This window comes from Anguilla rostrata, chromosome 2, assembly GCF_018555375.3.
Source record: "Anguilla rostrata isolate EN2019 chromosome 2, ASM1855537v3, whole genome shotgun sequence".
NCBI lineage: Eukaryota > Metazoa > Chordata > Actinopteri > Anguilliformes > Anguillidae > Anguilla > Anguilla rostrata.
The window spans coordinates 1,606,359-1,632,958 of record NC_057934.1 but is presented as its reverse complement, the minus strand read 5'-3'; the positions used below and the strand labels follow the sequence as shown (position 1 = coordinate 1,632,958).

General features: G+C 42.5%; 2 protein-coding genes across 3 annotated transcripts; one reads left to right on the top strand and one right to left on the bottom strand.

The window, feature by feature from the left end:
• Positions 1-173: 173 nt before the first annotated feature.
• Positions 174-12,740, bottom strand: chuk (component of inhibitor of nuclear factor kappa B kinase complex). 2 transcript variants are annotated; one of them, XM_064314970.1, is made up of 22 exons: positions 12,324-12,740; positions 11,289-11,399; positions 10,921-11,015; positions 10,286-10,403; positions 10,107-10,176; positions 9,649-9,737; positions 9,363-9,452; positions 8,681-8,805; positions 7,849-7,956; positions 7,589-7,724; positions 6,958-7,152; positions 6,062-6,164; positions 5,586-5,709; positions 4,807-4,958; positions 4,587-4,648; positions 3,978-4,087; positions 3,822-3,877; positions 3,456-3,564; positions 3,013-3,160; positions 2,516-2,643; positions 2,229-2,328; positions 174-1,759 (listed from the first exon to the last, which is right to left on the bottom strand). In XM_064314970.1, exons 2-22 carry the CDS (start codon positions 11,391-11,393, stop codon positions 1,700-1,702), a joined length of 2,283 nt encoding a protein of 760 aa, XP_064171040.1. In that variant the 5' UTR covers positions 11,394-11,399; positions 12,324-12,740; the 3' UTR covers positions 174-1,699. The 2 variants fall into 2 exon arrangements, with proteins under 2 accessions (XP_064171040.1, XP_064171051.1); XM_064314981.1 differs by lacking the exon at positions 12,324-12,740 and adding an exon at positions 12,114-12,270.
• A 1,764-nt stretch (positions 12,741-14,504) lies between these two features.
• Positions 14,505-20,084, top strand: LOC135243261 (urokinase-type plasminogen activator-like). The gene is made up of 9 exons (XM_064314956.1): positions 14,505-14,664; positions 15,535-15,628; positions 16,002-16,053; positions 16,564-16,611; positions 17,010-17,199; positions 17,418-17,569; positions 17,969-18,109; positions 18,209-18,357; positions 18,794-20,084. Exons 2-9 carry the CDS (start codon positions 15,572-15,574, stop codon positions 18,986-18,988), a joined length of 984 nt encoding a protein of 327 aa, XP_064171026.1. The 5' UTR covers positions 14,505-14,664; positions 15,535-15,571; the 3' UTR covers positions 18,989-20,084.
• The last annotated feature ends 6,516 nt before the right edge of the window (positions 20,085-26,600 follow it).

The window sequence follows — 26,600 nt, the reverse complement described above, 5'->3', positions numbered from 1 at the left end:
GCTATTCCGTAAGACTCCCATACGCAGCAGGGAAGGTCCAAGTAACCTCTAACTTTCAACGATTTTCTTTTGAAGTATAAATCGTGTTGTGGGACTTGCGAAATGATCGTCTCCAGGTTCCAACTGCACCTGTTGTCACAATTAGCATAATAATTCAGTCATGCAGCCTCCAGCGCGGTATCACACTGTTTTATTCTCTTTACATACATTTGAGCTCTATACAGTACAGTAATTTATGGGATGTATATAAATGAACATATTTCAGGTAATTCTTGGCTTTTCATTCGTCCCATTAAAAGCCAAGAATTGTACACTTTTGGTACTCTACATGCTCTACATTGCACTAGTGAATATGTTTAAAATGATACGGCCAGGTAACGATGTGGCCGCAAGGCAACATAATCATTCTGACTGATGATTACATTCAAATTATCAGGTCATAATGATCATCACAACAGAGAATTCAACTTGCAAATGACGCACAACTTAAGTGTGAATAAGCCTGGAGGATCCATCAAATACAAAAAAAAAAAAAACTGAATTTGGGGAATATGAAGTTTTATGAGTGCCCATTAAATGTAAATTGGCATACACGTGATAATCTAGGAAAATACATAAATAAAACTGCACTTCAGTCATTCTTCGAATATGTTACAGATAAGGACTTCAAATATTTCTCTTTTTTACTGTTTAATTATATTTTTAATTTCAACAAAATATATGTACAGTGCAATCCTCTTTAATTCAGTTTCAATGATCCACAGTTAATTAGTTGACCACACCCAGAAAATATTTAATAAATTCTATCCACTGCATACTGCTCTGTTATACTGTGGAGTGTACATGGTGTAACACATTGAAAAAAATCTAACTATTTAAATCTATGGCTGATTAAAAAACCAAAATAAAACAAAACAAACAAAAGAAAAACTGGATGATACTTTTTTGAGCAAATCAATGAAATTAAAAATAAATATGTGTAATTATATATTCGTCAAATCTTCAGACAGTTATGTACAAATAAAATAAGAGGGGTAATATACTATATAGAATATATATAAGTACTATATATATATATATATATATATATATATATATACATATATATATATATATATATATATTCTGACCAAGAATTTAAAGATTTATGTGACAAACAATATTTCTAAACAGATTTCACAGACTGAACCCTCAACTCTTGGTTGGTTTTAACAAAGAATTTCAGAAACGGATTTGATTCGGTTCCATTTAAGCCAATAAAGTGCAGTTTACAGACATTAATATCCTTTACACAACTCTTACATAATCTGTGGATGTCAGTTTCATCTATATGATGATATAAATTCTTTAAGTTGACAGAAGGGGAAGATAGAACTTTTCACCAAAGTAAAACAAAGAAAATCTAAAGAAAAAACAATTATACAGCATGTGTTCATATTTTCCTTCATACTCGCTCAATTCAGTAAATCAAAATACATCTATAATAGTAAATGTCCATGTAATATTGCATGACAGAACTTACAACTTGGCGATGCAACTGGTGGAAGCTGAACAGAACAGCACAGATGTAAATTTTCATAGAAATATACAAGCATGTTTCTATGAAAACATTCAGTTGATGTTGGTGACCAGGCTTAGCATCAAACTCCTTTAGTGTTACCACACCAACAGACCGAGCTCGACACTGACTGCTGGTCGGTTATAAGTTTTGTAGTTTCACTGACAAAGACTCATACTTAGTCCAGCTCCAATCTTGATCCTGTAAGGAGGAAAAAGAAAAAAAAACACTTTAAGCACAAAATTAAAAATGTGTTGAAGGCAGATCTTATATTTTCAGGTCACTGAAGCACAACTGTTTGAAAGCAGAACCTTGCCATGTGAAGCAAGGTTGCTATGTGAAAATACTGTTTTTGTACTTATCCATTCCTGTAGGAAATTGAACCTTATGAATTCTTTTTGAAGGCTTCACAATGTAAAAATTAATGTTCTGAACGTAAACAGAACCCTACGGAAAGCTGTCACTGTTGGGTCAGAGGGCATTTCTCAGGATGATGAATGACCGAATAACATTCTTTAGGGTGAATTATCCCATTAAGTCCAGATTTTATGAAGGCTTTTGATCACTTCGGTTTAACCGAACTTTGGCTGCCAACTGGCTCATCAAACGTATTATTCAGAATTAGCTAGGAGAAACCCTGGACACACACGGGATGACAATCCACACTCACCACTATGCTCTTTGATCGCTCATCAGAGGTTTCCTGTATCAAACTGCTGAGCTGGTTCAGGTACTTCTGGTTCTCCTCCAGCAATCGAGGCACAGCGTCACTGAGGCAGAAAGCAAACGGGTTACAAAGCCAGTTAAAGCACACCTAACCAAGGCGGTCACCCCTCAGAATACACCTGTGTAGTCCTCACTGGATTCAGTAAGGAAGCTCAAACATGGAGCACTTTGCTTCTTTCCACAGACAGGGCGAGCTGGAGAAATCGTGCCGGAGGAGGAGGTGGCTCTGACCTGTCGTTGGGCCCCGGTAAGGACATGAGAGGATGGGGGTTGCTGACTGGCTGGGCTGCCTGTGTCCAGGTCGAGGGATTGGACACGTCCGAGCTGGTGGTTATGGAGTTGCGGGTGGAATTCTGAGCCTGGCACAACAATGAACTCTGGTGAGCCAACACTAGCCCTTTGAGGAGTGGGGTTTTTTTGGAATGTTTTTCAAAATTGTAAGTCAGTGTTCTTGAACGACCATTGCGCTGTCACCAGTAGTGATTGTTACATCAACATTAGAATGTTCAGTTAACACTCTAATCGCATATTTGTGAGCTTTCACATTAAAAGGGTTAAGGTACAGAATCAATGAAATTGCAATGCACTTTGTCACTACCCACGAACAGGTTGCATTCTTTTTACATGTTTTTAAACAACATTACTACATTTCAGAACAAATAAATCCATTGAGAGACTATCACACCAATCTCGTGGGAAGACAGTGGAAGATAATTCTAATATCTCACGCAGGCAATCTTCAGCAAGTGCCAGAACTCCCTCTGCCTCTTAATCTGCATCTGAACAACCGTGCTGTCGGCCTCCTTAATGCTGTCCAGAGCCTTCTCGATCCGGGGGAACAGGTCGATTATCTTCTGCTTGCTGATTAAGATCTTACTGTAAGGGGTGGGGAGAAATGAAGCGCACGTTTGGCTGAATATTCACCAATCAGGCGCAAGCAAATAAATAGCAGGAACAAGTGCAGCACACAGAGTGATAAAATACACTGATGAATGCACTTTGTAGATGAGCCTAGTTCTCCCAACTACAGGGGTACCCCTAAGCATAAGAAATATTCATTTCTACCAAGAACACAACATACCCCTCTCAATAATATTTTTTAAAAACATATGCATGACCACAGGTGCTGCTGAACTGTGATCCCAGGAGGGAACAGGCTGTGTCCCTGTACCTTAGGTGAGCGTAGAGGTCCCGCAGGACGCGGTCCTGGTTCTGCACGGTCTGCAGGATGGCCTTCACCATTTCAGAGCTGTCACTGTAGCCATGTTGGGGCTCCGGCACTGGGGCACAGGGACAGAACACACAGCTTGACTGATCCACACACACAGCTGACTGATCCACACACACAGCTGACGGATCCACACACACAGCTGACGGATCCACACACACAGCCCGAAGGATCCACACACAATCTCTAACTCTTTTAGGGGATCAGCCGATGTTTCCCCACATGGTACAAGGCCTTCAATCCACTGAAAAACACTCCTCCGTCTAATCTACATTACGATTTAAACACCAAAGTCGCGTGTGTACTTACGCGCATTTCTACATTTCATCTTCAGCTGCTTGTAGAGTTCTATCGCCCTCTCCTCCCTGGAAAGGACAGAACGGCGTGATTACTAACGCGCGCCGTCACCACGGTAACCCGCGGCGGGAACGCCGCTCGTTTGGGCCCGAAGCCAAAGGCACTCACAGCTGCTCCATGATGTCTCCTTGGCGACGGGCGTAGGGACTCCTCTGCAGCTCCACGATCTCCGAGTGCAGCGACATGATCTCTTCGTCCAAATGGCTGACCTCGGCCACCTTCGAGAGAAAGCACATCCCGAGCGATAGTCATGTGACACCCGAGGAGCTCAGATACCCAATGAATCACTGGATCAGGCGACTGGCGTGGCTTTTTATTTAAGGTCAGTATGTTACTGATTATACAGTAAAACAGCTACTGGGAAGGACGGCCACAAGCAGTCATCAAGGTGAAATAACCACCAATATGCAATGTGGGTGCACTATCAAACTGCTGATTTGAGTTCCGAAACAGAATTCAGTTGTCAGTTTCGTTTCATTTAATCGCCTAGTTTCCAGTGCCATTTCTTTTCAAAATGGCCCTTGTATAACTTTTCAGTCAGAACAGTAGACTTGATTACTATTGACAGCGCACACAAATTTACTGGTATTGTACATGTCCTCAGGGAAAACTGAATTCACTTCAGTGAAACACACACTGCAGTGGAAGGGCGATACACTTCGGGGTGATGTCTACTGTCAGTGCAGTGTTTTCTGAAATGATTTATTAGACCAGTACCTGTGCAAACGCAGCTGCCTTCTCCTCATTGTCCTGCCAAGCTTTCAGCATCTTTTCAGAGGCTTTAAGATAAATAATAATTAAATATTATTCATAATAGCGTAATAATTAAAAGTACAAGTGATGATAATAACACACATTTTACACACCAAACCTACATACAATATTATAACATTTCTCACTGAGAAATCGACAACGAGATTATCTTCTTTCAACTCACATATCCCAAAATGCATCTGGTCGCTGTACTTATCCAGGTCGTACTGGATGCTGCTCTTGAAGAAGTCCAGCTTGGCCTTCAGCTGCTGCGAGGCGGCGAACATGTGGTTCTTGCACCTGGTGAGGTTGGTGTTGTAGCGGAGGAGGCTCAGCCTAACAGCGAGGGGAGAACAGGAGCAGCCCTCACACGTACGGTCTGACACAAAGGCCTCCAAGAGTAACTAGGCCTGGTCTGACAGGAGCTGAGTAGGCAGGTTTAACAGGAGCTCATGGAGTAGGTCTCTGAGTAACTAGGCCTGGTCTAACAGGAGCGGAGTAGGCAGGTTTAACAGGAGCTCATGGAGCAGGTCTCTATAAGTAACAGTTAGTCTTGGTCTCTATAGTAACAGGAGGATCATGTAGCCTGAGCTATAATGCAGTCCATTTACCATTTACCATTGGTCTAACAGTTCTCTATGAGTAACTAGGCCTGGTCTAACAGGTCTCCATGAGTAACAAGGCCTGGTCTAACATGTCTCTATGAGTAACCAGGTTTGGTCTAACAGTTCTCTATGAGTAACTAAGCCTGGTCTAACATGTCTCTATGAGTAACTAGGCCTGGTCAACAGGAGCTGAGGGAGTACGTCTCTATAAGTAACCAGGTTTGGTCTAACATGTCTCTGAGCAAATAGGCCTGGTCTAGCAGGTCTCTCTGTGTAACTAGGCCTGGTCTAACAGGGCGGCAGTGTAGTATAATGGGTAAGGAGCTAAATGCCTGTAATGGAAAGTAAAGTAGCTCACATGGCCGCTCTCTGGCCCTGGAACAGGCGGCTGTAGTCATCCTTCAGGCCACAGATGTAGCTCACCGCCTCCCCCCACACCTTTTTCAGCGTTGTCAGGGGCAACTGGGTCTTGGTTTCCCGCACTGTGTCAAAATACGCAAACAGGTTTATTCAAATAATATAGAGGAAGTAAATACATTAGGTGGGTGTGTGTGGGGGGGGGTTGATAGGTACTACTGTTTTGAGTTATAAATGCACAGAGAACTTTCTAGAAAGGAAGGAAGGCCAGTGATACTTACACCAAAAATCACAGACATACACAAACTGCATGTAAATACTAATTACATAGAGAATGGCACTGACTGAACTGTGTATGACAATCCCAGTAAAATGGTGACCTGTTTTTATCTGAATCTTCAGCCGATGAAACACACCCAATGCACCTGTGCGGAATGCATACTGCTGGAGAGTTGACCATCAGCGGTGAACACTTACCGATGAAATTGACCTTATCTGGGAGCGGTCTGGCAGTGAACGGGCCTGAGTATTTCGTCAGGCTCTTGTCAAACAGGAAGACGATGTAGCTGTCCCAGCCCCTCTGTAGACCGGACAGAGAGAGCACAAGCGTGAATATTTTCACACCGACACGAGCAGCACTACACTACTGTACACCACTAGCAGCCCAGTATTCCGCCCAAAGGACCAGCAGTGGAAAGATCCTCCACTGAAGCGCTCTGCTCAGATAAACAGGAACTCACCACTCCGTACAGCACACACTGCGCAACAGGAACTTACCACTCCGTACAGCACACACTGCACGACAGGAACTCACCACTCCATCCAGCACACGCTGCACTACAGGAACTCACCACTCCGTCCAGCACACACTGCACTACAGGAACTCACCACTCCATACAGCACACACTGCACTACAGGAACTCACCACTCCGTCCAGCACACACTGCACTACAGGAACTCACCACTCCATACAGCACACACTGCACTACAGGAACTCACCACTCCATACAGCACACACTGCACTACAGGAACTCACCACTCCGTCCAGCACACACTGCGCGACAGGAACTCACCACTCCATCCAGCACACACTGCACTACAGGAACTCACCACTCCGTCCAGCACACACTGCGCGACAGGAACTCACCACTCCATACAGCACACACTGCGCAACAGGAACTCACCACTCCTAGCACGCATACAGGACTCACCACTCGCCAGCACACTGCGCAACAGGAACTCACCACTCCATACAGCACACTGCACAGGACTCACCACTCCATAAGCACACACTGCGACAGGAACTCACCACTCGTCCAGCACACTGCCTACAGGAACACCTCCTCAGCACACACTGCGCGACAGGAACTCACCACTCCGTCCAGAACGCACTGCGCGGCGGGCTTGCGGGGGTCCAGCATCACGCCCGTCTCCTGCAGCAGCTCCTGGTTGAGCAGGTCGATCTTGGTCTCGGCCTCGATGCGCTGCTGCAGGCTGTGCAGGCTCTCGTCCGGGGCCAGCTGGAACGAGTGGATCTGCGCCGTGGTCATGTTCAGGATGTGCACTACCTGGGGTTAGAGAGATGAGCTGGGTGAGCAGACTGGTCCTCTCCTCAGACCTGAGGGCGTACACCAGGGCTATGAAGCACGATGAAGTCTAGGACTGAGCAAGGGCTGAAGGGGTTACTGGGCTGGTATGTTCAGATCAACTCAGATCAAAATAAAAAAGAAATAGATAAAAAAACAAGTACTTGGAGAAAAGACTTGCACGCTGTATCTTGCACAAACTATTTTATTAAATGACAAAATAGCACAAAATAATGAGCACAAGATCATTAAATGGCACAAAATGAAACATCTGTGCTGTTTCGTTAAAGACTTTGCGCAAGATGCAGTGCGCGGAGCAGATTAGCTGAAAAACTGAAAAAATCAGAAACAATAAACCAAAAGAGAAAGAGGGTTTGTGTCACTGCAGCGGCGCTGGGGAGGGAACCGTCGGGCTCACCTTCATGCTGAGAATCTGGTCCAGAACCGTGAAGCACTGTGGCTGCTGCGTTCCTGGATGAGTTCCCCCTCCTCTCTGGACCGGGTCCCAGTTCAGCATCAACTGCAGCAGGACCTCCAGGGGCTCCGACAGCGTCCTGCAGACACACAGCTCCGGCTGGGATAAAGAGCTCAGTGCAGGGGACCCGGGAGATAAGCTCAGAAACGATCGGACCTCAGATCAGGGTGCTATTCTGTGTTACTCTCATTCCGTGTGCCGACCTGCTCAGGTTGTTGGGGTAGGGCAGGTGCGTAGAGAAGCGCACTTCCCCGTTCATCTCCTCCACGGCCATGATGTCCTTCGGGCCTTTGTTGCGCACTTTAGTGGTCCTATAAAACATTTTCAGAACGACCAAATTAAAAATTAACGGAGAGTTAAATTCACACCGGTTTGTTATTTCTTATCAGCTAAATACAGTCATATTCTCTTTTATGTAGTACTTTATACACAGCAAAAGCTACCGCGTTTACTCTGTTCTGTAACAAAGAACGGAAAGGTATCCATGATCATTTTGCGTGAGATGTCATTTGACGGAGCTTCTTGGTGAGGCAGAGTGAGGATCTCTCACGGTTTCCTGAAGCTTTTGCTCCTACTGAGATTCATCAGCTGGGAAACAATTGTTGAAATGTGCTACAGCTTTCACAGTCCACTTGAAAACTGTGATACTGTGTGCACCTATGTGCACACTCCACAAACCATGCACGGTTAACTGTCAAATATTGGGTCTAATTTTTAGGAAATATTAGCAAATCTTCTTATAAGCAGATCACTGACTATTTAAAAAAACGATTTGTTAAAATGAAAAAATGCACAATATGCTACCTGCTATTCCAGAAAAAATATTGATTTGCTTCCCATTTTGTGCATTTAGGTGTTTAACAGTGCAAAGAGCAATACCAGCCTGCCTTTCAGTTACTTTGTACTCAATACTACTGTGCAAATACTGCTAACTGTGCCTTTAGCAGTGGCCTCAGTATGAACTCAGAAACTGGCTGCTGTATCTTACATCACATGCACACGCTTTGACAGCACTTGAGGAGAGCAGGAACCCACCACTGCACGGGCTGCAGATTGTGCAGAAAGGGGCGAAAGCCACAGCTACATTCAAAGACCATGGTGCCGAAGCTCCAGTAGTCCACCGTCACCGTGTAAGGCTTGTTCTCAAACAGCTCGGGGGCCTGAAACAGCGCAGTTACATTCCTGTGAGCACAACCGGACACTTAAAGAGAAGAGAGTAATCACACAGAGCATTACAGGAAAATGCCCTCACACCCATTAAATCAAACTGCCCCCCCCCCCCTTTTCCCCTCAATAACAGGCAAACTTGGAAACTTAAAACTGCTCAATCAATAGAAAGGGTCCCTGGGAAAAGATGAGATTTAAATCCCAGCCAAGTGCCAGTCAAATGCACCCCTCTGTAACCCTGGGCAACGCCACCGCCAATCAGGTGTCATCCTGCAGGGCTACCACCCACAGTGGGCATCGGCCCATGCGAGGTCTGATCCCAGGCCTCGGGACTTTGGAACCTTCAATAGACATCAGCTCTCTGACAAATAAATATAGTGTTGCCAAAGTAACAGAACAACACCTGCTCAGATTCGCCTGTCAAAGTGGATAATCACAGATCACACAGGACGGGCAGCGAACAGCCCTGCCTCTAACTCAAAGGGGCACTGTCACATACAGATATGACCGTACTAAATTAATCAGACTCAGAGATGGCGCCCGCACTCACCAGGTACTGCAAGGTTCCCACAAAGGACGTGCAGAGACTCCCCTGATCGAGGTCTTTGGCGTAACCCAAATCTATGATTTTGTGAACTAACTGCATGTGGAAAAAAACGGAAAAATACAGAATAAATTAATTCACTAAATAAACAGAGACCAAATCTACAGGTTTCCTCAATGCGTTTTGTCTCAGTAAACCAGTCTCCATCTCAGAGGCTGATCTGTAGAACGCTACTTAAATCTGAATGCGTAACCACAGAAAGATCTTTCCGGAAAGATTATGCTCCACTCGCCTTCCCGCTGATGTCCTGCAGCACAATGTTCTCTGGTTTCAGGTCTCTGTGGATAATTTTGTTTGCATGTAAATACTGAATGCCTGACCCTGCAACAGATGGATTTACAGCCGTTTAGACATAAAGACACCATGAAACACACGCCATATCCTCAACCTTCACTGGGCCCTTTGTGATTACTGTCCATACCTATCTGATAACAATAATAATAACAATAATAATAATAATAATAATAACATGGTCTGTTAGAGCATCTATACACTGCACTTTCTTCTCTTTGTACTTCATAAATCACACGAAGCCTAAAAAATACAGTGGAAACCCCAACCGGCAAAAAATGAGTCATTCTGCATTTCAATAGAAGTGGAACTGGCCATATGGAAACCCCCCCATTTCGCCTATTCGTGTTACAGACTGCACGAGTAGTGTAGTTGTGCAACAGACTCTAGAACACATACCAACATCACCGAGTAAGGACAGGACTTCACTCTCTTTCATTCCACAGCAATTCTCCGGCTTGCTCAAAATCTAGAGAAGGTGCAGAGAGATTGTTAAACATTCACGGGCAAAAAACTTGGGTACAATGTGAACAAAATGGCTGCCTTCTACGAGATGGTAAAAGACGGTATTTCCGCACTTTTCTCAGGTCTCCCTTGGAACAGTACTCCATCGCCAGGAGGGGAAGATCGTTCAGGGCGATGGGTTTCATCTCTTCGGGCACGTCCCGGGCTGTCACCACGTTTATGTGATCCAGCCTGTTCAACGAAAACAAAAAAAACTGAACTTAACACACAAGCAAAGCTGTTCACTTTCACAGCATCCACATCAAATAAATCATTATTATACCTGTACGAGTTCAAATCGTAAATATGTGGGCTGAAAAGTTTAAACCAACAAAGACACAGTGCCGTTGGCGCAAAGCACCATTCAGCTACTTGAGTGCTAATAGCGCCCCCTTGTGGACAATCTTCATCCTGCTAAACCTGAGTAAGCAAGTGAATGACCGAGTTATTTCTTAGTTAGTTAGCTGGTTGGTTGCTAACAAGCCCAACCCTTGAGGTGACTCGCATATAAAGTACAAGCTCTGCGAGCAAATATTGAATACTGATGTTGTGTGTACTCTATCCTGCAGCACTGCATTCTGCATGTGACATCAATCACAGGGCTTTTGGCTGTTAGAATCATTCCATGTTCCCAGGGCACTAAAGAGAACCAAGCTGGGAAAGAAAGGCAGGTAATAATTCTTAAACAGCAGGGCCTCTCCAAACGTACTTCTGCATGATTTGAATCTCACGGCTCCATCTGTCTTTGTTCTTTGGCGTCAGCTCCAGGCGACACAACTTCACTGCGATTTTCTCCGAGGTTTCCTAAAACAACGAACACAAACAACAAACACATGAAGTCGGGTTCACTGAAATTATCATCTGTACCAAAAGAAAAAAGACAGACAAGTCTACATCACTGAAAAAATCTGGCTAGCCATGAAATAGAGCAAGTTAAGTCATACATCAACTTAATTACCTCTATCAAACCACATGAATTGACATCCCTCAAAGTGAAAGCTAATTTATGCAGCGTGCAAAAGAGAGCTTGTATTACATCAGACCAGAAACAGACATCACTTCAACAGTAACACTCACCTGATGCTGATACAAATACACGTGACCAAAACCTCCTGTCCCCAACCTCTCTTTCATCTCCCATAGTCCACACACTTGATTCTGCCTGAAAGGGGGTCTCTCCATTCTGGGCTGAAAGAGATAAGACCAGTACACTTAATGTCACACCATTTTCTGTACCTCATCAAACAATACGTATCTAACGTTGCCATCACTGAGCAGCGTGTTGGATCTCCTATAGGCGTGGTGGATCTGCTATAGGCGTGGTGGAGCTGCTATAGGCGTGCCGCTGAGGTTAGAATATCCGCTCGACGCTTGCATACTCTAAGCACTTGTAGCAGTCACTAGTCGCAGTTGTTGACAATCAGGGCATTTCAGGCATGTTTTCCAGGAACATAAACCAACACTGCCATTTGCAAAAGAGAACTGGGGCGACCTATCTAGCTACATTCCTATCATTCACATTAACGTTAGCATTCGCAAATGTAACCGACGTTAGACTACAACAATACTGTTCAATCACATCGTTTCCCTTAAGTTAGATTTATTAATGTTACATCTAGAAAGCTAGTTGGCCATATTTTGTCGCAGGCCTGTCAATGTGGCTAGCAAGTTTGACAACTAAGTTCAAACTAGAAGACATGAAGACATGAAGTCGAAGATGCATTGTCTTAATATCGTGTTTGTCCCGTGAACATCAAAAACGGACGAGTTAAACGCTGTCAGCAGCTCCTGCATAGTTCGCTAGCTAGGTATACCTGGACTGGCTATGTAAACAAACATGCTCTGATTTATAGATACAGCGAGATAAAAGCATACAGATAGCTAGAATATCAAAAAGGGCACCTTGAAATTAAACTCAAGTAGTCCTTTATAGCCTTTATCTTGTCCCCACCTCCGGTTATTTCTTTCAGGTGCTATCCTTCTCACACACCGCCCTGTCTTTCCCAGAAGTGACGTTGCTAAAGCTTCAACCACCACCACCAGAGTTAGAAGCTAGCAGCTAACTAGCAAAATGATTCATAAACATTCACAACTGCAACGTCGTCCCCTTACCTTGATTCGTTATACTATTTTCCTCAGATTAAATACCGACATCCAATTAATGTTTTACTTTGTAACGAATTCACACCAGGACGTTAAGATCCATTTTTCTGGGTTTAGTTAGCTAGCTAGCGTTAGCGCTGGCTACTCTACCGCTTGCTAGGCCCGTCAACTAGCTGCTAGCTAGCAAACGTTACGTAAACAAACTTGATGCGGTGGATAAAAAAGCCCTAGAAAAATACGTGCGCGCCTGTAGGCTATAAATTAAATCCCAGTGAATCTATGAGTTATGGAGGAAACCTAAAACAGCAGATCTTGTTTATCAGCCCTTCATATTTACAAGAAATAAAATGTCCACCACATATTTTTCTGCTTGGCGCTGGCGACTCTGCACTGTACTTTCCGCAGAAGTGACGTCACTGCGAAATCAAGCAAGTCTCTCGTCTTGACTGAGGCGTGCGAGTCATTGAACGCCGGGGTTTTTTAGCATTGTTCTGTTGCTCTATTTTCATAAACCGTTTCATACAATAAAGATGTTAGCTGACATTCATACGAACATTCCTGTTGAGCAGTCACACCTGACGATGTGTTTTGTTTCAATTGAGCTGCTTGATTTGATTGGGCTGTAAACTGATGGGTTTTTTTTTTGTTTGTTTGTTTTTTGTTTTTTTTTCGTTTTTTTGACGTGAGGATTATGGTATGAGTAACATACCCAGTGAGGCATTTGCGCTAATGTAAAAATAAAGTTGCTTATTCAGCATATTTTAATGTTACATAACTTGCAAAGACTGGGGAGGAAATTATGCAATTTGACATTCTAAATTAGGGATGGATGCCTGGGCTATAATTATTATTATTATTTTTTTTAACACATATTCATTTTCATTATCATTATGTTCTCTGCCATACATGCCCAACTCCCACGTGTTTATAATGCCCAACTCCCTTTGTTGCTTTGTAAAGTGATAAAAGAAGAACAAAAATTGCCATTATGTTCTTTAGCTGTGCTATTTTGAGGTTTTAGACTGATGATTCATGCCCTCCAAGAGTTAGAAGTGCATTTTCCTGTGACAGGCTTCCTTCCTTGTTATGCTCTCAACAGTCTTCTTTAATAATGCTGACTGTCTTCACTAACATATGTTCGCACATATGAGTCAACATGGCCTCTACAACTCTCCAACCACACATACAATACATTAATGAAGAAATATTGTACTGAAAGTGAGCCCTGCATTCTCTCTATTTTCCATTCTCTATTTACTTAAGGTGAACAGAATCTGCTACCACAGGGAACTTTACACATTGCTGTAAGGTATATGAATTGCATATTTACGTTTGCATTTATATTAATATTCAATGTTCATCTTCTTGTTGTCAGTATGCATTTTTTAAATGTTTGTTAAACCATTTGTTAAACCTTTGTTCACAGTGATAATATAATTGGTTGTTTATTGTGGTAAGAACCAGGAAATATTGTTATTCAATCGTAAGAATTAACATTGACATGGCACCAATAATATCTATCATTTTCCAGCTGGCACACGGCTATTGTTGCATGCCATGAATGGTATGACTAAGGCACCAGTCAGAGGGCCTGAATGCCTGTTTCTTTTATTTAGGCAAACGCAGCGAGGTGGCACTTGAAACTCTGACCTGCGTTTATCATCCTTGATGGGCACCCTCTGACACCTCTGGTTTTTAACCCTGTGTCGCTAAGTCACAAGCGGCAGTTCACTGTACACCAACGCGTTACTGCCTGCAGCCAATGAGGAATGTTTTGAATGGTTGCTAACATAAGACATGAAAGCATTTGGGTTCTCATGTTTATAATTAATCAAGATATGACTGAGCACATGTGGTGTGTATGACTTACGTTGGCTTTGGAAAATTATTATTATTATTATTATTATTATTATTATTAATAATAATAATAGTAGTAGTAGTAGTAGTAATAATGATAATAGTTCCTTAGAAATAAGAATATCAGTGTATATCTCATAGTTTACATCGACTGAGGGGGAATATTAGACCAATAGGCATGATGCCTTGAAAAACATATTTTCCTTTTAAGGCAAGTTTCCTTCCCCATATTGAAGTGGCAATCTGTGGAGGGGGCGTCGTTTTCATCATCACATATGAATCACGGATCGAGTTTCTGCTTCCCTGCAGTCACAGCCATCCGCACATGCCTTCCGGCACATGTCCCACACAAATCACGGGCCCTCCCATCGACCAATCACATCTCTTCCCCGCGTTTATAAGGAATTGCCTATGCCGCAGAACAGGGACCGAACAAGTGCTTGAATTGAAGCTGCAAAGATCTGAACCTCTGAACCCTGATCTCCATAAGCAGGTAAGCTTCTCAGCCTATCGAAAGGAAAATGTTTGTGCAACAAGAGGCTATTGCTTCCTTCATTGTACTGAGGCCACATGCTGCGGCCTCAGACAAAAATGTATAACAGCTCAGAGGTCTATGTTCTCTTTTTCATTTAGAATGAGAGGTGTGATTATATTGTGGTCTTGGGTTAACAACACAGTATCTTGATGTTTTTAAGTTGTAAAGTGTTTATGGGAAGCGTGTCCTGGCAAGCTTATATTCCATTTGTGCTGGCCTCAATGTATTGCTTTTAATTTCTTCATTTTACAAATGCTGAACATTGAAATGTAATTCTGTGATTGATTTTTCAGTATAAATCAAGCTCAGCATTTTTTTTTGTTTATGTTATGAATTGGGCACCATAAAAATGTAGCGATTTATATTTGTGTTATGTATTTCTAAGGATGTTATTTTGTATGCTCAGGCAAAAATACTTATTTCTTATTTGTGACAGTAAATTATTTATTTTCTGCTTCAAACATTAATTCATTAATTAATACCAGTACCCTAGCAGGCTTGATCTGGAAAATGTTCCAAGTGGATGATGAAGAGGTTTCATAACTAATACAGCTTATTAACAAGTATTGAACCTGACAGCAGATTCAATTTTAACAGCAATTGTTTTAAGTATTGACGTAAAATTTTAAGTTACTCTTCCGTTATATATGAAGTTAATCTGAAGAAGTAAGCTATGTAGATCTGAATTCACCCTACGGACAGTACACTATACTGTTATTTTATAACAGCCTGTTTGCCAAATAATTGTATTGTTGTTATATGTAAGAATACTTTACATATATTTTACTTTACTAAAGGATTTCATTTTTGTTGATTGTTCATTTTCAGAAATTCCATATAAATTAGTAGCCAATTTTTCAGAAGGATGAAATTGTTACTCATTCTAACAGCATTTGTGGAAATCATCTCTTCCCTTGAAGTGGTAAGGAAGAAAATTTTGTCTGAAAAATCATGTCTAACAAAAAGCTTTCAGCTGTAAAATGTTTCTCACATTCAGTGTTTTAACTTGACTATATATGTATTTGGCACATTCAAAATCAGTGATTTCTATGCATGATCTAAATCAAATAGAAACCCCAGTAAAATCTCCCTTCATTTACCTCCAAAACCAGCTTTTATGTAACTAATCCAAAACACATTCAGTCATTTTCTGAATACAAAAAAAATTGGAAAAAAGCTGGAATTCTCCCCATAGTTTATTTAATATAATGTGCCTAAAATAACAATATTTCATTTCAGGAAATATGCCCGCTACTATAATTTTTTTTTCTTGACAACATTGTTGTTCCTCACAGAATGAGCTGAATCGGCGAACAGCACGCTCCCTCCCTTCCACAGTTTACTCAGGTATGACAAATCAGGACTGAACTCAAAAGGCAGAATACCACACATGAATGGCGAAGAAGGACAGAGATACAGGCAATGCAAACTCTGGACTTCTTCTTACACAGTTAGGACTGTGGGATGGGTGGAAGATGGACAATCTTTCCAACAGTTTAATATCATTATATCAGTGTCCACTAACAGCTCTCATTCTTGTGAAAATATAGACGTAAACATAAATATAGACATAGATGCATTATCAATGATTCCATCAGCTGGTGATGAGTTCAGCATTACTGCTTGAATAGTGCAAGCATTTATTAAATTGATATATTCTCTTATGAAAGCTAGTATTGACAGTCTTTTCTACATAATACGTACATATATGTAATAGGAAACAATGTGGTTGTTTTGGGGCTGGAAATGAATAAGGTTCAGTAACATTAGATGTGAATGTAATCTGAAGACATTTGCTATATGCTCAATAAGTCACATTGAAGAATTCAATAAATAATTTTCTCTGTCTCCTTGCAGACTTTTTTGGTCCACAAAGTCTACACAAACCAAGCAGAGCAGAAACAGGTGGGTTACTATTCTACTCTTCCACAAAGGAAAACGGTGCTTTTTGCAGATCTTTGCCAGTTTCAATGTATTAAATAACATTAAATAACAATCTAGTGTCAATCTCATTTTGGAACTATAGGGAAACTTATGAGCTAACATCTAGAGGTAGACACTGATCTATGGACATCAAGGTCAGTTTTCAAAACATTTACCAGAGTAGATGACACATACTAGCCAATTTGGAAACACACCCAAGCGTGGAAATTAAAGGTTACTGCAACTTCTTTCGATGTGAAAAACAGCATATGTTACATCAATTACGTTTTGAGACATTCCAGTGGAGAATGACTGTGTCTTTGCAGCTGTGAAATGCGCGCTTTTTTCATGAGGACAGTGTCCACGCCTGTTTCCGACAGACTCCAGATGTGGAGAAAGGCCCGGGAAACTGCTGAAGATCGTCGGGGGGAAGGTCACCGCGGTGGAGTCGCACCCATGGATCGCGTCCATCTTCTGGAGGGGTCGATTCTCGGAGAGAGTGTTTAAGTGCGGCGGCAGCCTCATCTCTCCCTGTTGGGTGGTCACGGCAGCCCATTGCTTCCCAGACGGGTAAATACACCCGTTCCGCTTTACCACTCAATTGACTTCCTATACTGAATAACGGGAGCTGCACATCCGCGGGCTGCAATGACCTTTAACTGTAATTTTTTATTTCCGTCGGAGCAGATGCGTTTGTTTTCCTGGTTGACTGAGTATTCCGCACGGGAGTGGCCTTTGAATTCTCATGTGTTTAGTGTTATTTTGTTTTTTTTCTCGTTTCATCACAGCACGGAAACCAAACTTCATCGCCTCTCCGTCTTTTTGGGAAAGAACGCCGTCAATGAGACCGACTACGAGAGAGAACAGAAGTTCCGCGTGGATGAACTCATTATTCACCACGGGTTCGACAACAGTGACGGAAACTACAACAATGATATCGGTTAGACTTCCTTTTGTAGTTCTTTACAGGTCATATGCATTAAAGCAGAGCTCTTATCTGAAAACATACTATAAAACAACTATGAATTTCTTAATATAAATATAAATACTCTATAGACCAGGAAGGCAGTTCAGGCAGGTGAAGCCAAAGTTAAGTAATTTCACCCATACCTATACTGCATCAGTCCTAGCTCTTATTATCTTCCAATAGAAAATATCCTGTCCTACACCAATAAGTGAAGTACTTAACCCCTAATTGCTTCAATACATTTCCAGCAAATTATATGGATAATATGAAAAATATCAACAATATTTTGTCATCCTGAAGAGAGATAATAAATGGCCAAGCAAGTAAGTGAGGTAATTATATCACTCAGTGTCCTGCACTGGTGTTTTCCAGCCTTGCTGAAGATAATCGGAAATGATGGTAGGTGTGCGGAAGAGTCCAGCTCGGTGAGAACGGTCTGCCTGCCCCCAGCCAATCAGATGCTCCCTGCGGGGGTCACCTGTGAAATTGCTGGATATGGGAAAGAGCGGGAAGGTGAGGCTGCTGTTCGTGCCCGCGGTCGCTACCCAAAGCGACGAGGCTCCATCGAGAACCTTTATCTCCATTTGACCTTTGACCTTTTTCCCGCTGCAGGGATCTGGCATAACTCGCAGTACCTACGAGAGGCCATGGTGAAGCTCTTGTCCCAGGACGTCTGCACAAGCAACGACTACTACGGAAAGATGGTGACCAACAACATGTTTTGTGCCGGCAGTCCTGACTGGAAAATAGACTCCTGCAAGGTACTGCATGCTTACGACCTTCAGCATGTTCTGCCTCCAATGCTACCTCTGCTCACTGCAAACGTTAATGCAGAAAATCAAATTAACATTAACAACTTGGAAATGTCATGAGAAAACCTTGTGTTCTACAGTATTTCACCGTTTAGCTTTTTTCCCCACTCACATTGAAAGTTCTAATCAAATTCTTATTAGTCCAATTTTTTTGTACTCCAGTCTCAACATTGTTTGTGTGGAACCAGAAGAGAGAACACACCAATTTAATAAAACCCAGAAATACATCAAGCAGCATTCCAAAATGTGTGGAGTGGCCTGTGCTGAATAATGGCATTTTGCAAACATTGTGAAACATAATCATGCTCATCGCAGTGTCCACCATTTTAAAAGCTGCGTCCGTCCCGTCCGTGTTCTGACGGTCCCGCTGCCGTGTCACCCGCAGGGAGATTCGGGGGGGCCCTTGGTGTGCGAGGCGAACGGCCGCCTGTTCCTCTTCGGAATCGTCAGCTGGGGGGAGGGGTGTTCCCGGAAATTCCGCCCGGGGGTCTACACCAGGGTCACCAAATATAACCGCTGGATTGGGAGAAAGACCGGCCTGTCCTCCATCGCTGCGGGCTCCATGTATCCGCAGAAGTGACCCGCCTCCGCCCAGCTGCAGCCCAGCTGTTAAACGGGCAATCCACAGATCCAGCTCTATCCACTTCCTGTCAATCAACCTCATCTTCTGACTTTTAAAAAAATAGCTGGTGTAGCACAGCACCGCTGCTGAATTCCATCAAACCATACCCAGGATTATATGCTAATGGAGTTGTTTCCGTTATTACATAATGCCAGAGAATATGCTGCCATAGATTAATTTTAAAAGAAATCTTATTCTGAACAAGTGTCCGGCAAACTGCGATGACATGAAAATGGAAGAATTGTGTTTGTAATAGAAGGTTAACAACATTTACACACAGCAAATGTAATGCTAGATGCATCCATCCTGCAGATTTGGTAGCTTATGAAGTTCTGATGCTACAAAATAGTAGCGTAGCTTCAAGGAACAGTGCTTGTGTAATTGTTTTGTTGTCATACTTTTTACTTTAAAAGTGAATTGAATATTACTCAACACTCAGGAAATTATCAGAAACTAGAAAGACATGCTGAAAGGCGTAATTTTTTTTGTATTTGATTATTTATTTTGGACTTGTGATACGCTGCTGCTGCATCATGCACAGTTGTCTCTGTTTTCATTGTTTTTTTCTTCTTTTTTTCTCACATCCTGTCAAGATATTTCATTTGTTTGTCGTTCTTTTCTCTTTTTTCATTACTCTGACGTGAGTACTGCGTATTGGTTTGAATGCCCTCAGTACGGGAGGACATTTTGCCCTGACTTCAGACTCTGAGGTGCTGAGACAGGCCTAACAGGCATTGGGAGCAGGGCTGGGCCATACGGTCATATTTTTAAAGGGGTATTTGCTGTGCAAATATAAAAATATTTTTCAGTATTTTTGAATGTTTCAGCAATACAATATGTATTTTTTATGATAAAAAAACCGTATTATCCAATACCACATGGCATATTGTATGTTTTATACTAGACTGATACTTACAGTTTTATATTAAACTAAGTAAAATATCTTTGCACATTGACACACGGAGGATCTGTCAGTTCCCCTCTATGTGAAAGCTTTACTTGTGTTCTGTAACTTTGTGTACTTTGCCTGTATATGATTTTTTTCAAGGTTCAATAAAGTTTGTGTTGTTAAAGCATTTTACTCGTCTATGGAACACTCACTCATTACTTTTATTATGCTATTTTACTAGTGATTCTTTGAAATTTGATTTCATGGTACTTGAACTTGTAAAAAACAACAGATCAAGGACTTTATTTAATCAAAGAGATAAGTCGTTCACCCTCTGTATTTGTATGTTTTTAAAATTCTGACAGAAGCCCCTTCCGATACCTTCCCATAATTCTTTGGGTTTTCAGTCAGTTATGTTGATAGTCAATGGTCAGAAGGTTTTAAGGACCTGGTACATTGAGTAAGGCTTTGTGCGGTTTGGTATACGAATGAAGACATACTGTAAGTGATTTTAATTTGAAATGGGTTGATGTCTGAGTTAAGAATGTGGCTTTTCGGGCAAACCCATCAAGACTCTTGAGAAGCGGTATATTTGAGGTTCCATAGAACAGTAGACTTTTATTAATTTAGCTCTTTTGGAGTGTGTCTGTGATGGTTAAACTCAAGATAAATGACAATAGCTACTGTGGGGTAGAAAGTCTGGGTAAATTATGAGAGGGGTTTCTGTTATGTCATGGTGATCTGGTGACACAGTCTCCTGCAATGAGAGACCATTTCTCAATTCAAAAATGTAAAAAAAAAAATGTTATGACTACATATTTTCGCTTTTATAATCCCTGTTGGATAGTGTTGCATTGTGATTTCCTCATCAGGCCAGCTGAGTTTCCTACCACACAAAGGACCCTTGCCCCCGCTAAAGGAAGCACAGTTGCCTGGATACAACATTGCCTCATGTTTTCCCAAAATGCCACCTCCGTGTGTGAAATCAGGCATCCTGTCAATCTCGCAAAAGGACGATGACATTCATGCTCACCCCATGGAGATTTCCCCACCTTGTTTGTCCCTGGGTAAATCGACACACTGATCTAATTAGTCCACTAATAAAGCAGTATTTATTTGTTTTATTATTTATTATTTATTATTTCAGTATGGGAGGGGGCCTTGCTTGCACATTGGTTCCAGTGTTGAATCAGTGGTGTGAGGAGGAGGGGGGAGTGGGAGGGAGGGGGGCGGAGGTTAAGGGCTCTGGGGAGGGGAGTGGCAGGAGGTTGCAGTTCTCTGTCTGACAGGGAATTCCTAACCTCGGTCATGACTCCATCGTCAGGAACGCCGGATTAGTGGAAACCCTCGGAAAGGAGGCCCCCAGAGCAGCAGCTGCTCCTGACATTTCTGTTTTGACGGTTATGTCATGGGAACCAACGAGGGGGGGGGGGGAAAGACTGCTACACGAGCTATCGCCGGAATGAACTCCGGTGGGATGGAAACATTATTCCCCGCTACCGTACGGCCGAAAGTGACTCAATACAACGGACATTTCGGCAAGCGAAAGTCCTGGGGTGGGGCGGGGGGGGGGGGGGGCTGAGTCAGACCTCGGGGCGGGGTGCAGCGGGGGAACTGAATCCCGTTTTTCACATCTTTCACCGAGGCATTCCCTCCGCGAAATGCGGGACGCCTCGAGCGGGCCTCTTCCAGGCAGCCTAATTTACTGGGTAATCAAACCCACTTTCTCTCAGAGGGCAATTATTCAGAACGCAACAGCTGTTCTAAAATGGAAGGAAAACGTCATCCTCGGTTATGATTTGGAGATTAGTGCCGTCTGAATAGAGAAACCCGACTGAAGCACTGGATAGAGACTTCATTTGTCGTGCATTTTTCTCTTTAGCTTTAACTTTAACGTGTAACTGTTTTGCAGTTTTTCACCTGTCCCAATGCTGCAGTGTCCTCTTTAAATTTCAAAATACGTACATTGGCAGGCATGCTCTCTGATAGCATTGCTATTTAGCCATGACAGCATCATATACCCTGTGGGTGAGAATATGGGCAGTTACTGTTTCTGTCTGGGACTGACCATCACTACAACAAAGAACAAGAACCTCATCAAGATGTAGCACTCAGGAGCTGAATTTTTTCTTCATTTCAACAGCAAAGAAATTTACAATGGTACTTAAGTAATGTGAGTCACACTTAAAATGATTTATTCAAATGGAAATAAAATTGAACTGAACCCCAGCTTAAAGCTAAAGTACTAAAGATATTTGTTGATTTTTTTTAACATTGCTTTTCAAGAATCTATGAATTTCTGAAAAGTCATTTTGGTAAAGCTGCTCATCTTACTGTATACAAACAACTGCACACAGTGATAATAATATAGGTCACAGATGGTGTTATGCATTTGCCCGATGATGTTCCCTAATTGTCTGACCATTATAGATGTTTCATAATGATAGTCCGACTTCTCCAGCCTTGTATAAAATGGTTTCCATCATTTTTGCTTTGGGTTGTAGGTGATATATTGGCCACAAGGGGGTGCTATTTGATTAAAAAAAAATTTAAAAACTAAAACGGTATGAGTCAGTAAGATACTTGTCAATGCATTTTTTTAATACACAATTTTTTGTTTAAATTGCAAAACAGAAAACAGTGAAAGGAAAAAAGACGCTTCTCATGTTCTTCAGCTGAATTATTTATCAGGAAGATGTTGGATGTGGGTGTCTTTAGTACACAAATTTCAAAGAACTTGACAGCCTCAGCGGTATCTTCCACCATTCTCGATTGAAATGACATCTATGGTATTGCAGCTAGCATCCCAGCATAGAACCTGGTGTAGCAAATGCCTGACTAGTTCTGTGTTCAGCTTTGCGTGCTGAGCATCGCTAATAGTTTTGGAAACGCAGATCAGGCTGTAAAATGGGTAAAGATGAGCTCCTGCAGGCCGGCTGTGGGACCACCCACCATGGGCCGGCACGGTAAACATTCCTGCGTCCCCTCAGAGGAGGTCAGGAGGAGCAGGGCAGCCATTGGCTCACAGCCATTAGACAAGGGCAAACAGCAGCGAGAAGCCTTCGGTGTTTGAGCAGACTGGTCAATCGGTGTGTGCGTGTGTGTGTGTTTGTGAAGACGTGTAAAGAGATGTAAGGCATGCAGTTCGTTCTGTTCACAGACTAACCACACTTTGAATGACACGTTCCAGACATTTATCGTGACGTTTGCCCTCAAGTTGCCTTTCCTGGTGGTGCCTTTTACATAATTTAGGGTTCATTCCTTGTTCATTCAAAATAAGTGTCCGTCTTTTACGCCACTGGACCAGCCAAGGTCTGGGATCTTACGGGCCATTTAGGATCGCTGAGTTTCGTGATCTCGGCAGACGCAAGTTCGTTTCTTCGAGTCAACCAGCGCTATTACGGGCAGAAGGACAGGTGAGAGGTGTTGGCTTACCGATCCCCGCACAGCGCACCCGAGCACGAGCCCTCTCATCTGCGTTCCACGTCCGTGGCGGCTACAGCTGTCTGTGGCGGTATGGCACCGCGCGTCACTCTGAAACGTGCACGGCATTCTCCTCCATCCTGGTGCCTGTGGCAGAACGACGCGCCTCTAGAGGCCCACAATGTCACAGCCAACACTGCCAAACGCAGACAGAATCAGCCTCAAGCTCAGTGGGATCTAAACGTGCCGCATCAGAGTTAAATAAATTCCAAGCTTCGACACACACCGTTCAGTGAACATGCATGCGTTTATTTGTGTTTTTTACGCACTGTAGGGGAAGGTACTGACACCTTGTTTGACTCAAAATGATACTTTAAACTGCTAAAAAAAAAAAGTCAAAAAGCCTTTCAATAAGTCTCGCTGTTTTTCACTTTGGAAAACCATATAAGCCCAGCCACACGGCCACTGCAGTGCAATCTACACTTTCATCAGCTTCAGTCCCTGCCAAAAGCTCCCTTTTTATGGCTCTGTTGTCAAACACAATCCAGGAGGCGTACTAAATGGGTTCGAGAAAGGGCTTTCAGTCTGAGCCTGTTAAAGTAGTCTGTCTCTTTGTGTTTGGAATCCCAATAATGCACATGAATGTTTTTCTTTTTCATAGAGAGTATAAAATCCATGAATTTTTCCAAATGTAATTTCAATTCCCATAAACAACGTTTGAAATTCTACAAAGCAATATGCGGTACATTCCAAGAGCGCAAAGACCTTAAGACAAACAACTTTTGTTATGGCCTTCAAAACATCATAGACAGGCTGAAGAGAAACACATCAATGGAGAATGTGTAATCCTTTGTGAAAGGCTGGTAACAGACCTCAATAGGTAGGAAAGTAAGATTTTGAGGATCCATTTCTAGGAAGTGCGGTGAAGCCGGTGACAGTGGCTCATACCAAAAGCCACACAGGCAGCGTTTAATACTGACATGAATAACCCACATTCTCAGCTCCGCTTAAAATTAGCCGTGTTTTTTGTGAGAGTAGATTTTCATGTCTCAGTGTGTAAACTGCTGCACACGAAGAAAAAAAGATCGCATAATTTACAAAGAAGCGCTGCAGTAGAAGTATTCCATCGAGCCCGCAGTGTTTACACGAACCGTCCCTACAGAACGACGGCCCCAATTCTTCCTTTTTGAACTCTTCCTTATTTGGAATGGGGCTGCTGCCTTATAATCTCTGGAGGGAGGCTGTGTGAATTCCACTGCAGGTCTGGCTGGAAGTTTTTTTTTTCTTCTTTTTTTCAATCCACCAGTGTTATTATTTCAGAGTTTTGGGGAAGGAAAAGGAATCTGAAATATTTTTCTGTCTTTTGAGGGCTTACTGTCAGCACACACAAGCCATCTCAGTATGGTGGGCAGAGTGTGTAAACAGTAAGGAAAACTGTTAAACGGTAAAACTCAGCCCGCTTGAATGAGGTAGTTTTATGGACGATTGTCTCACGTGCATTTCACTTTCACACTATTGACTTGTGGACACAGGGATGCTATGGAACATGTTATGTAAAAAAGAAATTAAAATTCCTGTTTCCTTGCAATATGGACTTTGTTAATGGAGAACAGATATATGTGTTTTCTGAAATAATAAAAACACAAAAGTGATCCAAGATATCCATATAAGCAGTTGCGCAATGTTTTCACCACTGCCTTCCTACTAATAGCATTCCGGGGGATAAAACACATTATGTTTAATAGTGAAACTCTCAGTACCAAAGCTGTGATGTTTTTCCACTTTTCACACAACGGAATACATCTCTACTTCTCCTGCTGTAGCGCTGTGGAGCTGGGTCTGCTTCAACCCCACGTTCAGTCAGAGAGAAACACAGTTGTGTTTCTTCCATAATTGGAAGCAGGGTCATGACAGGCCGACCCATCCCACGCCTTGCGACTGTCAGGATGGTAGATACCGTTAGCGCTTACGTTTATCGCATGATAAAAGCAGCACACTTCCCCAGCAGCTGCCATATCGCATTGCTCTTTCTAACTGATCATATTACTGAAGAATCGGGAAAGGCTCAGTCAAGAGAAGAACGGGTTGACCCGTTAGATGATATGGAGACACCTTCCTTTAGAAATAAACACCACCCAACATCCTGTCTACCACCGATTCAGACCAAAAGCAGTGACGCTTGATGTCTGTCACTTGTCAAATGATGAAGCGAGCTTCCGTTGCAGTTTATATTTTTCTGAAAGGCACTGATCACTTTCTCACACAGTGCAGTTCAGCCCAGGTCAGCCTCTTATCCTAACTACAAGCTTTGCATTTACTGTGACAGAATCCAGGGCTGTTTGTCCTTGTCTAAACATGGCTCTGCCAGAGACAAGCAGAGACACTAGCACCTGGAACTTACGTACACAGCCACCGTATCATGTTTCAGTGCATCCTTGGATGTTGCGCTGATGGAAGTCATAGTGTTAAGCAAACAAGGAACTACAAAGAGAAAAAAACCTACACGCAATGTCTGCGCCCACACAAGGACATTTTTAACACACCCAGCTTGGCACGAAAAGACAAGGTCTACATTCATCAGTTCCTGAATGCACTGTCTTACTTTTAATCTACAGACATGGGCAAGGCTCTTCATTCACTCATTGAAATAAAAATACTAGTATTTCATACTGAAATAATTTAAGAGCAAGACAATCTGAGAATGTTTTTGCGGGTGTTTCACCTGCTTTATTTCCACAAAATTTTGAGTGCATTTGAGGAAAGGTGATTGTGATGATGTAGCATAACACATTTAGGCTATAACACCAGATGAAGAACGTTGAAGTAGGCTACTCTTATCATATTATTTGCCCTGTATTGCAAAAAAAAAAAAAAAAAAAAAGATCACCCTGTCATTCAAAGCTAATTAAGATTAATTTTGAGGAAACATTATCTACTACATCTGCCACGCCGTCGTTGTTCTATCTTAAAGGCTAAAATTGCGCAGTGATTTCACTTGAAAGTTAAACTGCACTCTCCGCACACAGGGCGCATTGCCACACTCGCTTCTTGTGTCAAACGGTGTGCGTCACCGAAATCAGTTTATTCCTCTTTGCTCACTGGAATTTTCACTTCCCAACGGCAGGTCCAATATTTTCCTTTTTAGGGCATGAGAATGCATTACGTAATTTGGGAAGAGCTCACTCCTCTAGCAAACTCGAATGAAAAAAGGTAGGACGAGGTGGCCGGGAATGGAGAGTAGCGTCGACGCGCACCAAT